We start from the raw sequence: 13,647 nt of genomic DNA, 5'->3' as shown, positions 1-13,647 counted from the left end.
TATTGTCTTTTATATTTATAGTTTACCGTTGTAACCTAACCTAACCGTGCGGCCGGCAGTAACAGCCTGGCTGAAGCCTCGTCATGAACCAGGCCGTGGGGGCGTTGGCCCCAGGAACACCCTCCAGGCATACTCCAGGTAAGCTATCTTAAAGTAACCTAACCTAACCTAACGTAGCCTAACCTAACTTAGAAATATGCTGCAAAACTTATGGGAAAAAGTAACATAGCTATTAGGATGGGTTGCAGCCTACCAAAATTTGACCACCGGAAGTGGGTTAAAACTGGGTCAGGTCAATGACGGTCACTGCCGATCCTGATAATCAGGAAAGCAGCTGTAACTTCCTTATTATTAGGTGTACAACAAAAAGTTTTTGTATCTAATTTAAAGTAGTATTCCATTGTTGCTAATGGATTCACGATTTGGTCCACTGATTTCGCAGATCCAAGGTGGCGGTCAATATGGCGACCAACACTCCCAAACGATTTCATAAAGGACAGTGGGTTTTGCTTCATGTTTTTTATTCCTCATTAGTTATTTTGAAATTTCATCATCAGGATGACCTTGGAGGTTTGAACTACAGCTACTTCATGACAGACTCCTTTGTCAGGACCATCATAAGAGTGTTATGAAAGTCGCTTTCATGATTGATAATTTACTGTGATAAGGCAGACTGAGTACCATAGTGGAGAGCTTCATGCTGCTGGCTGCACAAACCACTATACTTGCAATGTCAGTTTCCGCAATGGGTGTGATGCACCACTGCAATTTTGGGGCGGAACAGATGCAAAATGCAGAAAATCTGGATGACCTAAAAATGGTGATCAAGAGCAGGTATTCTTCAGTATGTGTGCATATCTAGACATTAATAATAAGGAACAGGTAACAATTTCATACCTTCAGGTCTAAATGAAGGAATTTCCAAATAGCGAAGAGTCATTTCCTTATGGCCATTACTATCTAAAGAACAAATTAAAGGAACAATACAAGGATTCTGTCTATATCGCAGTGTGGAATGGCTTGAATAACACAGTGACATTTAGAGAGAAAACATCACACAACGATCTTACAACAGAGCTGCGAAACAAGAAAGTGATGCAGTGCAAAAGAGAGCCATAACTGAGATATGTCAAATGTATATCCTGTTACTAATTACTGCCCAAAAACTGAGCATCTGAAACTCGACTCTGCACTGGGCTTCTTTCCAGAGACACTACGAAACATGCTGAAGCATGTTTCTGTGAAAAGCATGCAGCACGAAGAAGTTAGTATTGGACAAGCCACAGTACTACAAGCATTAAGACGGCAGGTTGTCATCTCACCATTGTACATTGGTCTAGCAGTGCATGTGGATCACGTGTATCAGTCTAAATTCCTTCATGAGGTGGGGTATGGGGCGTCGTATGGTGAGGCGCTCCAGTTTGAGAAGAATTCCTATTATCTTTGCTGACGACGCGACTTTTGTCATCTCCCAACCTAATCCAGCCTCACTCAATACTACTGTTAATAAAGAGCTCGCTAAAATAGCAACCTGGATGACTGTCAATAAACTTACATATAATATAGACAAAACCTTCTACTTTATGCTCGGGAGTAGATCAAGTGAGGTCCAATAAACATTATGCCAACATCCTTATTGTTAAACATAATGAGGGAAAATTCCTGGGTCTGCACCTTGACAGCAACCTGAAATTCAACACCCATATCCAACACAACAGCAATAACAAAAAAAATCTAAAACAGTTGGCATCCTCTCAAAAACACATTACTATGTACCACAAACAGCACTACTTACACTATACTATTCACTGATCTACCCCTACTTCAACTATGCTATTTGTGCCTAGGGTTCCTCAACGACAAATCACCTAAAGCCAATAATTATAATAATTATAATAACTCAAAACACTGCAGTACGAATGATCACACAATCCACAGCTAGACAACCCCCCCCCCCCACTTTTCAAAGACCTAAACCTACTCACTGTACAAAACATTCACTCGTACTACTGTTCCACCTACATTTACAGTACAATCCTAATATAAATTCCGACCCGAATGGCTTTCTTGACAGTTGCAACAGGATCCATAGATATGACACTAGGCACAAAAATTTCTATGACATTCCCCGTGTCAGGATAACTTTTTTCAAAAACTTAGTGTACATAAAAGGGCCCAAGATCTGGAACTCTCTGCCAGAAATCTCCAGAACCACTGACTCAGCTACAGTTAAAAAATACTTTATCTTCTTAACCTATCCCAGCTCATCATAAATACATATGTACAAACTATAAATGCATTTGATGAATTTCATGAACATTGGTAAAACATTATACTCAATATATACTTACTCTCAATATCTGTAATCCTTTCAAATGCTAATCATTCCACCGAGTCCACCTCAGGTTAATAATCAAAACTGTAATTACTCTCTACCAAACTTATTAGTATGAACTAATACAATATTCAGTTCTCTTGTATTAATTGTAAACTCACCTAACCACCATATGTACAAAATTACTGCACTGTTATTGCCTTATTAATCTTAAGTTAGTATTGAGTTTGCCTTAAATGCTCTGCATATAAAGGGGCTTTTGGCATGTACACCCAACTGTTCCTTTGTACAAACATGTATCATACTGAAATAAAATTATTATTATTATTATTATTATTATTATTATTATTATTATTATTATTATTATTATTATTATTATTATTATTATTAGTTGAAGACAAAGATGTGTTGGAATTGTCATTGTTATTTTCTGGTAACATTGTAGATCACAATATTCTTACCACCGACGGTAAAGTTACACTCCACGGGACGGACATGATAGCCACGTTGACTACAGGAAGAAAATACATCTTGTCAAGAGGAACAACATTTCTGAACTGAGCATTGCAGAGATGTCCAAAGTTGACACCACAGAACACCGCTTCACGACCCGCACTCTTCGAAACATCAAGTTTCAAGAACCCCCTGTTCTTCAGAATTGTAACATGACGGCTAATATCTTATAGGAACTTTCATTGTTTCAAATAGCCAGTTCCAAATTGGTAAGGGATGACGCATGTCATTCATAAATGGTATTTGCATCCTGGCCAGTCCTCCATTCTGTATTTACTCATGACCGATATGTATCCCGACCAGTAGATACCATGGTTATAATCATAGCCAAAATTTTTAAAAGAGTGGGCCGGTAAGCCAGTGAAGACCTCTGTCAGATGGCCAAAACTCCAGCTACGGGTCATCATATGACTAAGACCCGCGTCAGAAAACCCTTGTCCTATTTCCTGACAAACCTTACCTAACCTAACCTAACCTAACACCATGTCCGTCCAGTAATAACATTTGATCAACCTCTGTACTGGAAAGTAGTCACTTGAAGAAGATCGTTTTAATGCTTGGTAGTTTCCACATGAATCTGCCTGGAACAATAGGTACTCTGTAAGACACATAGGGAACAGTCTGACTATGGAACAGAACTTTTCTCCAGGCTGAGGAACTGACAACCTCAAATCTACGTTTTCAAGGGTGACGGACTGATTACATCGTCTTCACATCTCTACTGCTCCTCCCTACTTTCTGTATTCGACTGAAGAAACCTACTGTGTAGGCAAAACGTTTCGGATTAAAGATGCATAACTGTTGCCTATGTGTCTTACTTATGAACGTGTCGGTATTGCATACCATTTTGATATTCAATAGGTACTCTGATGGTGGGCACATGACTTAAAACATTCTAGTGCTGTAGTGCACATGATGACAGGAAAATCAACTCAAAAGGGCATTCCATGGCATCATCTGGTGGACAAGTATCTTAACCAAATGACTGTCAAATCTGTGGTAGATGAAAATCCTGAATTTGCTTCACTGGTAGATGAAATATAAAATGCATTCGTCCTTGCTGATGAGTGATGCCACTCTTGAAGTAACATCCACTATAGTCACCTTTCTCCTCTGAATTCTCATTGAAGATAAGATAAGATAAGAGATAAGATAAGATTTCGTTCGGATTTTTAACCCCGTAGGGTTAGCCACCCAGGATAACCCAAGAAAGTCAGTGCGTCATCGAGGACTGTCTAACTTGTGTACTGTCTAACTTATTTCCATTGGGGTCCTTAATCTTGTCCCCCAGGATGCAACCCACACCAGTCGACTAACACCCAGGTACCTATTTGCTGCTAGGTGAACAGGACAACAGGTTTGTAAGGAAACGTGTCGAAATGTTTCCACCCGCCGGGAATCGAACCCGGGCCCTCCGTGTGTGAAGCGGGAGTTTTAGCCACCAGGCCACCGGGCCTGGTGGAAAGATGGATGAATACGAATCCATTGGAAGGTGCATCATCGATAGAACGAATGGACAACCTGTATTTTCCTTCTGTTTGAAGAGGAAAGACAAAACCAAGATCGTGGAAGATTCATCTGCTTTCAAAGTTGCTCCTGACAACCATCGATCCTGGCCTATCGTTTCAGTGATTCCATTGTCTCAGAATATGCTTCAGACCATACCATGGATGGGGATGGAAAGTGATATCGATCCTTTGAACTGAGGTTGGAGACTTAGACAATAAACTTGCACCCATATTGTGATATGAATGCTGCACGTGACACTACTGAAAATGGTACATTGCTTGTGAAATTGGTTGCGGTACCCCCGTTACAGTAGCAGAAAAAAAAAACATACCACGGGCGGGATTTGAACCCGCGGTCAGTCTCCAAACTCCACACCGTTTGCAATCGTGTCATTACGATTTCGTAAGTCAGTAGCAGAAAGTATGGGTTTCCATGTAGTTTTGCATGTGGATCATGCCAACTTACGTTCAGTGAAAATCTGCATAATCAGTGAAAGAGTGATAATTAACTTTTTTTTATTAACGCATTTAGTATCATTTTAAAAATTATTAAGTAAACATTTTCTCTGAAACCTTCAGTATACCCTCTAAAGTAAATTATTCTGAAACATAACCAAATAATATGAGTTATTGGTATTGGTGCCTTCTTTCATGATTGTTGATTAATATATAATATAATATAATAATAATAATATCTTTATTTACTACAAGTACATGTACAAGGTACACAGTCCTAGCTGACATCAATGACATACTACTATATAGAAAGCCGCTTGTTATGCAGAGCATTTCGGGCAAATTAGGTCAGTTTTGTCCTCATATCCGACATAGACAAGGATGTCAGCCACAGCACCGTGTCTTCCTTTGCAGATGACACCCGAATCTGCATGACAGTGTCTTCCATTGCAGACACTGCAAGGCTCCAGGCGGACATCAACCAAATCTTTCAGTGGGCTGCAGAAAACAATATGAAGTCCAACGATGAGAAATTTCAATTACTCAGATATGGTAAACACGAGGAAATTAAATCTTCATCAGAGTACAAAACAAATTCTGGCCACAAAATAGAGCGAAACACCAACGTCAAAGACCTGGGAGTGATTATGTCGGAGGATCTCACCTTCAAGGACCATAACATTGTATCAATCGCATCTGCTAGAAAAATGACAGGATGGATAATGAGAACCTTCAAAACTAGGGAGGCCAAGCCCATGATGACACTCTTCAGGTCACTTGTTCTATCTAGGCTGGAATATTGCTGCACACTAACAGCACCTTTCAAGGCAGGTGAAATTGCTGACCTAAAAAATGTACAGAGAACCTTCACGGCGCGCATAACGGAGATAAAACACCTCAATTACTGGGAGCGCTTGAGGTTCCTAAAACTGTATTCCCTGGAACGCAGGCGGGAGAGATACATGATTATATACACCTGGAAAATCCTAGAGGGACTAGTACCGAACTTGCACACGAAAATCACTCACTACAAAAGCAAAAGACTTGGCAGACGATGCAACATCCCCCCAATGAAAAGCAGGGGTGTCACTAGCACGTTAAGAGACCATACAATAAGTGTCAGGGGCCCGAGACTGTTCAACTGCCTCCCAGCATACATAAGGGGGATTACGAACAGACCCCTGACAGTCTTCAAGCTGGCACTGGACAAGCACCTAAAGTCGGTTCCTGACCAGCCGGGCTGTGGCTCGTACGTTGGTTTGCGTGCAGCCAGCAGCAACAGCCTGGTTGATCAGGCTCTGATCCACCAGGAGGCCTGATCACAGACCGGGCCGCGGGGGCGTTGACCCCCGGAACTCTCTCCAGGTAAACTCCAGGTAAACACCAGTCGACTAACACCCAGGTACCCATTTTATACTGATGAGTGAACAGGGACAGCAGGTGTCTTATGGAAACACGTCCTAATGTTTTCCAACCGTACCGGAGATTCAAACTCCGGACCTCAGTGTGTGAGCTGAGTGCGCTATCGATCGAGCTACTGAGCCTGAGTATTCGGATTGGAATTTTATTGGCACCAGTCAATTCCATGACCCTTAAAATACTAGACTGGATGCAAAAATTATTTTTGTATACCTAATAATAATGAATACACAGTCGCCTTCCTGATTCTCAGGATCAGAGGCGGCCATCTTGGAACTGACTCAATTTAAAACCCCTTCCCTAAGTTTTTAGTTTAATATCTTTATTATTAACTACCACCCATCCTGTGGGTGGTAGTCAGAAGGTTACAGAGGTACATAATGGGTCCAGGGACTGGACCACAAAGTTTTGATAGCTGAACAAGTTGCAGTGGTGTACATGAATGGTTCAAAGAACCGACACGTTGTTAAATTAGACACATGTGCAACTCTTGGGTATCTTTATTGAGAAAACGTTTCGCCACACAGTTTACCTGGAGTTTACCTGGAGAGAGTTCCGGGGGTCAACGCCCCCGCGGCCCGGTCTGTGACCAGGCCTCCTGGTGGATCAGAGCCTGATCAACCAGGCTGTTGCTGCTGGCTGCACGCAAACCAACGTACGAGCCACAGCCCGGCTGATCAGGAACTGACTCAATTTAAAACCCCTTCCCTAAGTGGCTTCATCAGTCCCTACAAAGGATAAACTTGAAGAACAGGAGGAGAATGAGGTAATCAGTCCCTCAACCTTGAGTCTATATGGTCAGTCCATCAATCTTGAATAGAATACGGCAGATGAGCGGAGAAGGAGCTTATAAACCGTAGGCAGGAGAGGTGCAGCAGTCATAGGTGGTGTCACATTTGTCCAATGTGGAAGTAGGTTGTGCCCAAGTGTTAGGCAAGCGAAGAATTCCCAAGTATTAAGATCCCAAGAAGTTGCAGTGTCTGACAGGATTGTAGATGAATGGTTCAGAGAACCGACATGTTGATAAATTAGACACATTTGCAACTCTTGGGTATCTTTATTGATGAAACGTTTCGCCACACAGTGGTTTCATCAGTCCATACAAAGGATAATAGATGAATGGTTCAAAGAACCGACATGTTGTTAAATTAGACACATGTGCAACTCTTGGGTATCTTTATTGAGGAAACGTTTAGCCACACAGTGGCTTCATCAGTCCATACAAAGGATAATAGATGAATGGTTCAAAGAACCGACATGTTGTTAAATTAGACACATGTGCAACTCTTGGGTATCTTTATTGAGGAAACGTTTAGCCACACAGTGGCTTCATCAGTCCATACAAAGGATAAACTTGAAGAACAGGAGGAGAATGAGGTAATCAGTCCCTCAACCTTGAGTCGATGTGGTCAGTCCATCAATCTTGAATAGAATACGGCATAGGAGCGGAGAAGCAGCTTATAAACCGTATGGCAGGAGAGGTGCAGCAGTCGTAGGTGGGATCTTAATACTTGGGAATTCTTCGCTTGCCTAACCCTTGGGCACGACCTACTTCCACATTGGACAAATGTGACACCACCTACGACTGGTGAACCTCTCCTGCCATACGGTTTATAAGCTGCTTCTCCGCTTCTATGCCATAATCTATTCAAGATTGATGGACTGACCACATCGACTGAAGGTTGAGGGACTGATTACCTCATTCTCCTCCTGTTCTTCAAGTTTATCCTTTGTATGGACTGATGAAGCCACTGTGTGGCGAAACGTTTCCTCAATAAAGATACCCAAGAGTTGCACATGTGTCTAATTTAACAAGTTACAGTGGTAATGAAATATTTACGTTTGTTTTGAAATTGGTAATTTATATGTAGGAGTTATACCTTACCTCAGCATGAAATATATTAAAGTTAATACCGCAGGGGCCCTACACACATACACTAGTATGCGGAAATGGGTGTATACTTGCATATTTGTGCGGTGGGTGTGGGTATTTTTTTCATGAGGTTATTGTCCTTGCGGGAATAGGCTGCAGAAGGTTACATCTCAGGAGGCTTGTTGAAGGTGGGTGAGCAGACGACTCATTGCTTGGCACTTGCTAGGCTCGGTGTCCTGCCTTCCTTGTTTATCAGGAAGTTCAGGTGTTCGTGGGAGAACACATTGTGATGGATTTATCTGCACGTAGACTGGTTCAGGTGTTATCCAGTCTTCGTCTTCTGGTATATCACTCAGCATACTTGGACTCGGAAACTCATATCTGTGAACGTATCATCTCACTTTTTGTTACAAGATCATCTTATATGTTCTGTGCGAGAGTTCATAGATAGCACAGTTAGAGGTGTTGATGAGCTGGGTGAAGTTTCTTTGTCGAGTGAGTAAAGATCATTCGTTCAGTACATGTGACAACTTCTGACGCTGATGGCAGCTGTGCCGTGCACTACATGTAGGTTCTCCATTCTGACTGTCATTCGGCCTGATATTCGAAACGAAGTGAAAATCTTTGTTCTGGACTCATTGCAGTTTAAGTATATTTGTTCTCAGTGACAGGGCCACACATGGATATTAGAGTATTTGGGGCTTGGTCATGGACCTGGCCGCGGGGACGTTGACCCCTGAAACCCCCCTTCAGGTATACTCCAGGTCCCTCCACTGTTATTAATCCTGTAGTACAAGAATGGTATACAATACCGACAAGTATTTCCACGACTATGGTGCTCTTCGCACCTACTGCTAGGTTGAGGGACTGATTACCTCATCTTCTGTACATAGTTCTCCTGTCTTCAAGTTATGTCCTGGAATTTGTATTGATAAAGCCACTGGATGGCGAAACGTCTACAATAAAGATACCCAGATGTTGCACATGTGTCTCAATTTCATCACGTTATTAATCCTCTTTGGGTACCAGCCAATGGTGCTTATTTATATTTCCTCAGGACTATTTGAGCAAACTCATAGGAGACGATAATAACAATAACAATATTTCTCCGCGAGTGTGATATTGTAAGTAATGCGACTGTTATGTTACAGATGGAGGGTGATATGGTTGACCCGGGGTTCCCCGTGTCTCACACCACCACCACCGGCACCACCACCACCACCATGAGGGTCACCTCAAACATACGCTTTGATCCATCCTACGTCAACATTCGCAACATTCCTGGCATCCTTAAGTGTGCTCAGCTGGTGAGTGACCTCGTTACTGCGTTGTTACCTGTACCATTGTTTGCTCTGCCTTCTTACCATCCCTTTGTATAATATGTTCTGTTACATATCCAGTTGTTGCCAGACCATAAACTCAAGTAACCTGATCAAGACTTATGGTCTACTTAATTAAATTTTTAGTAAGGTCCGATAAATACCCACACTTTTTACGAGGATTAAATACTTCACTCTAGTATAATTATTTCCCGAATATTACTTCACAGAACCATTCTTCTACAACATGTCATCAGGTACAATACAGAGAAATAAAATAGAAACATGGCATGATGCATATATATATATATATATATATATATATATATATATATATATATATATATATATATATATATATATATATATATATATATATATATATATATATATATATATATATATATATATATATATATATATATATATACATATATATATATATATTTATTTATTTATTTATTTATTATCACACTGGCCGATTCCCACCAAGGCAGGGTGGCCCGAAAAAGAAAAATTTTCACCATCATTCACTCCATCACTGTCTTGCCAGAAGGGTGCTTTACACTACAGTTTTTAAACTGCAACATTAACACCCCTCCTTCAGAGTGCAGGCACTGTACTTCCCATCTCCAGGACTCAAGTCCGGCCTGCCGGTTTCCCTGAACCCCTTCATAAATGTTACTTTGCTCACACTCCAACAGCACGTCAAGTATTAAAAACCATTTGTCTCCATTCACTCCTATCAAACACGCTCACGCATGCCTGCTGGAAGTCCAAGCCCCTCGCACACAAAACCTCCTTTACCCCCTCCCTCCAACCTTTCCTAGGCCGACCCCTACCCCGCCTTCCTTCCACTACAGACTGATACACTCTTGGAGTTATTCTGTTTTGCTCCATTCTCTCTACATGTCCGAACCACCTCAACAACCCTTCCTCAGCCCTCTGGACAACAGTTTTGGTAATCCCGCACCTCCTCCTAACTTCCAAACTACGAATTCTCTGCATTATATTCACACCACACATTGCTCTCAGACATGACATCTCCACTGCCTCCAGCCTTCTCCTCGCTGCAACATTCATCACCCATGCTTCACACCCATATAAGAGCGTTGGTAAAACTATACTCTCATACATTCCCCTCTTTGCCTCCAAGGACAAAGTTCTTTGTCTCCACAGACTCCTAAGTGCACCGCTCACCCTTTTCCCCTCATCAATTCTATGATTCACCTCATCTTTCATAGACCCATCCGCTGACACGTCCACTCCCAAATATCTGAATACATTCACCTCCTCCATACTCTCTCCCTCCAATCTGATATCCAATCTTTCATCACCTAATCTTTTTGTTATCCTCATAACCTTACTCTTTCCTGTATTCACTTTCAATTTTCTTCTTTTGCACACCCTACCAAATTCATCCACCAATCTCTGCAACTTTACACAAATAACCCGCACATAAAAGACAGAAGCTTACGACGACGTTTCGGTCCGACTTGGACCATTGACAAAGTCACACTAACAGAGGAGGAGCAGGACGGCTATATATAGGCAGGAAGAGGTGGAGGTAGTAGTAGTGGTAGTAGTAGTAGTAGTAGTAGTACAAGAATTGTATATAATACCGACAGGATGAAATGACACATGCACAACACCCGGGCATCCCCACCGTAGACGTTTCGCCATCCAGCCAGCCACTGGATGGCGAAACGTCCACAACAAAGACAACCAGACGCCGCACATGTGTCTAATTTCATCAGTAGATGTAGTAGAAGAAGAAGAGGTAGTAGTAGTGGTAGTGGTAGAAGTGGGAAATAGGGAAGACGAGCCAGTCAAATACAAAGGAAGGGGAGCACTGCAAGAGAGCTAGAAACCCACAGAGGGAGAGCAAGCACACCGAGGTGCGTGAAAGGGGAAGTGGTGAAATAAAATAAAGAAGGAACAGAAACACGAGACAGGAGAGAGAAAGACAACCCAGAGGAGAAAAGGAGAGAGGAAAGGGGAAGAGGAAGAAGAAAAAAGAAGAAGAAGAAGAAAAAATGAGGATTCAGGTTAAGTCACGGGTGTTCTGAAGTTTGGAGCATTTTACAATGTAGTGGGAGAGGAAGGCATCTACAGAGACGAAGCCAGGGCTAAGGTTCATACAAGGAAAGTTGTGTATAAGAGAGGATTCAACTAAACGGCGACTGTTCGAGTTGGAAGTAGGGAAGACAGTTTTAGCAGAAGACCAGTCAATAGGATGGCTATGATCTCTGACGTGACAGAAAAGAGCATTGTTAGTGTCGGCAAGCCTAACACTATTTTTGTGCTCCCTAAGTCTGTCAGAAAGAGATCGACCAGTTTCTCCAAAGTATTGAAGAGGACAGGAGGAGCAAGAAATAGAGTAGACACCAGGAACATCTGTAGAGGGAGGAGAGGTATGAACGAGATTAGTGCGAAGAGTGTTAGTCTGGCGGAAGGTAAGCTTGATGTCTAAGGGACGGAGAGAATTGTTGAGATTAGAAAGACCGGAAATGTAAGGAAGGCAGAGGATAGAAGAGTTCCCATTAGTAGAGAGTTTGGGAGAGAAGAAATTGCGTTTAGCACGTGAGAGGGCAGAGTCTATGAAATGGGAAGGGTAGCCAAGACGGGAGAACGAATTATAAAGAGTGGAAATTTCTGCTGGAAGGAACTGAGGATCACAGATGCGGAGGGCACGGAGAAAGAGGGAGATAAGAACACTTTTCTTGACAGGGGAAGCATGATAGGAAAAGTAGTGAATGTACATGCCACTGTGCATAGGTTTACGGTAAACGGAAAAGGAAAAACCCGTATCTGAGCGGTGGACATGGACATCAAGGAAAGGAAGTAAGGAATTAGATTCCCATTCAGCTTTAAACTTAATGGAAGGGGCAAGATTGTTAAGAGCTTCAAGAAAAGGTTGGAAGAGACTGGAGTCATGAGGCCACAGAGCAAAGATGTCATCCACATAGCGGAGCCAGAGTGAAGGTTGCACATCGAGGGTAGGAAGAACAGTTTCGAAGTATTCCATGTAAAGATTAGCAAGGACAGGAGAGAGAGGAGAGCCCATAGCGACACCGAAGGTTTGGGAATAATATTTCCCTTGGAAGGACAAGGAGTTAGAGTCCACACAGAGGCGGATCAGATCAAGAAAGACATCAGTGGGGATAGGGAGATGAAGAAACCCTTCATGGGCCTTCTCTCTAAGGAAATCAAGGACATCATCAAGAGGGACATTGGTGAAGAGGGACTCAACGTCAAGACTAAGCATCTTACAGGTTGGGAGAGAGCGAACCCGTTCAATGAAGTCTTGAGAGTGACGGAGGTGGGCAGGAGAAAAAGTACCAAGAAAGGGAGTGAGGGTTTTGGCCAGCCAAGAAGCAAGAGAATAAGAGACAGAACCTCTAGAGGATATGATAGGACGAAGAGGAATATCAGGTTTATGAGTTTTGGGAAGGCCATAGAAATAGGGAAGAGAGGGACAGATGACACGAAACCGTTGAACAAGGTCAAAGTCAGGAGGACAGAGGTCGGAGAGAGTCCTTAGTTTTTTGTTGAAAGTTCTCTTGATGCGATCAAGAGGGTTGGAAACGAGAGGAGTGTAGGTGCAACTTCTCTTCAGAATCTCCCAAGAGCACAGTGTCATCAGCAAAGAGCAACTGTGACAACTCCCACTTTATGTGTGATTCTTTATCTTTTAACTCCACGCCTCTTGCCAAGACCCTCGCATTTACTTCTCTTACAACCCCATCTATAAATATATTAAACAACCACGATGATATCACACATCCTTGTCTAAGGCCTACTTTTACTGGGAAATAATTTCCCTCTTTCCTACATACTCTAACTTGAGCCTCACTATCCTCGTAAAAACTCTTCACTGCTTTCAGTAACCTACATCCTACACCATACACCTGCAACATCTGCCACATTGCCCCCCTATCCACCCTGTCATACGCCTTTTCCAAATCCATAAATGCCACAAAGACCTCTATATATACATATATATATATATATATATATATATATATATATATATATATATATATATATATATATATATATATATATATATATATATATATATATATATATATATATATATGTCGTGCCGAATAGGCAGAACTTGCGATCTTGGCTTAAATAGCAACGCTCATCTTGCCATATAGGACAAGTGAAAATTTGTGTATGCAATAATTTCGCAAAAATCATTCTGAACCTAACGAA

At 41.9% G+C, this 13,647-nt stretch overlaps 1 protein-coding gene across 1 annotated transcript in view; it reads left to right on the top strand.

Moving 5' to 3' along the window:
- Positions 1 to 9,234: 9,234 nt before the first annotated feature.
- Positions 9,235 to 13,647, top strand: part of LOC128692718 (plasmolipin) — a 41,326-nt gene continuing 36,913 nt past the window's right edge. The window contains exon 1 of the mRNA XM_070090016.1: positions 9,235 to 9,411. Within this exon, the coding sequence (XP_069946117.1) occupies positions 9,247 to 9,411 (165 nt within the window). The 5' untranslated portion in view covers positions 9,235 to 9,246. The remainder of the gene's footprint in view (positions 9,412 to 13,647) is intronic.

This window comes from Cherax quadricarinatus, chromosome 30 (genome assembly GCF_038502225.1).
Source record: "Cherax quadricarinatus isolate ZL_2023a chromosome 30, ASM3850222v1, whole genome shotgun sequence".
NCBI classification, from domain to species: domain Eukaryota; kingdom Metazoa; phylum Arthropoda; class Malacostraca; order Decapoda; family Parastacidae; genus Cherax; species Cherax quadricarinatus.
The sequence above is the reverse complement of the archived record's forward strand: the minus strand, read 5'-3'. Positions and strand labels throughout refer to the sequence as shown.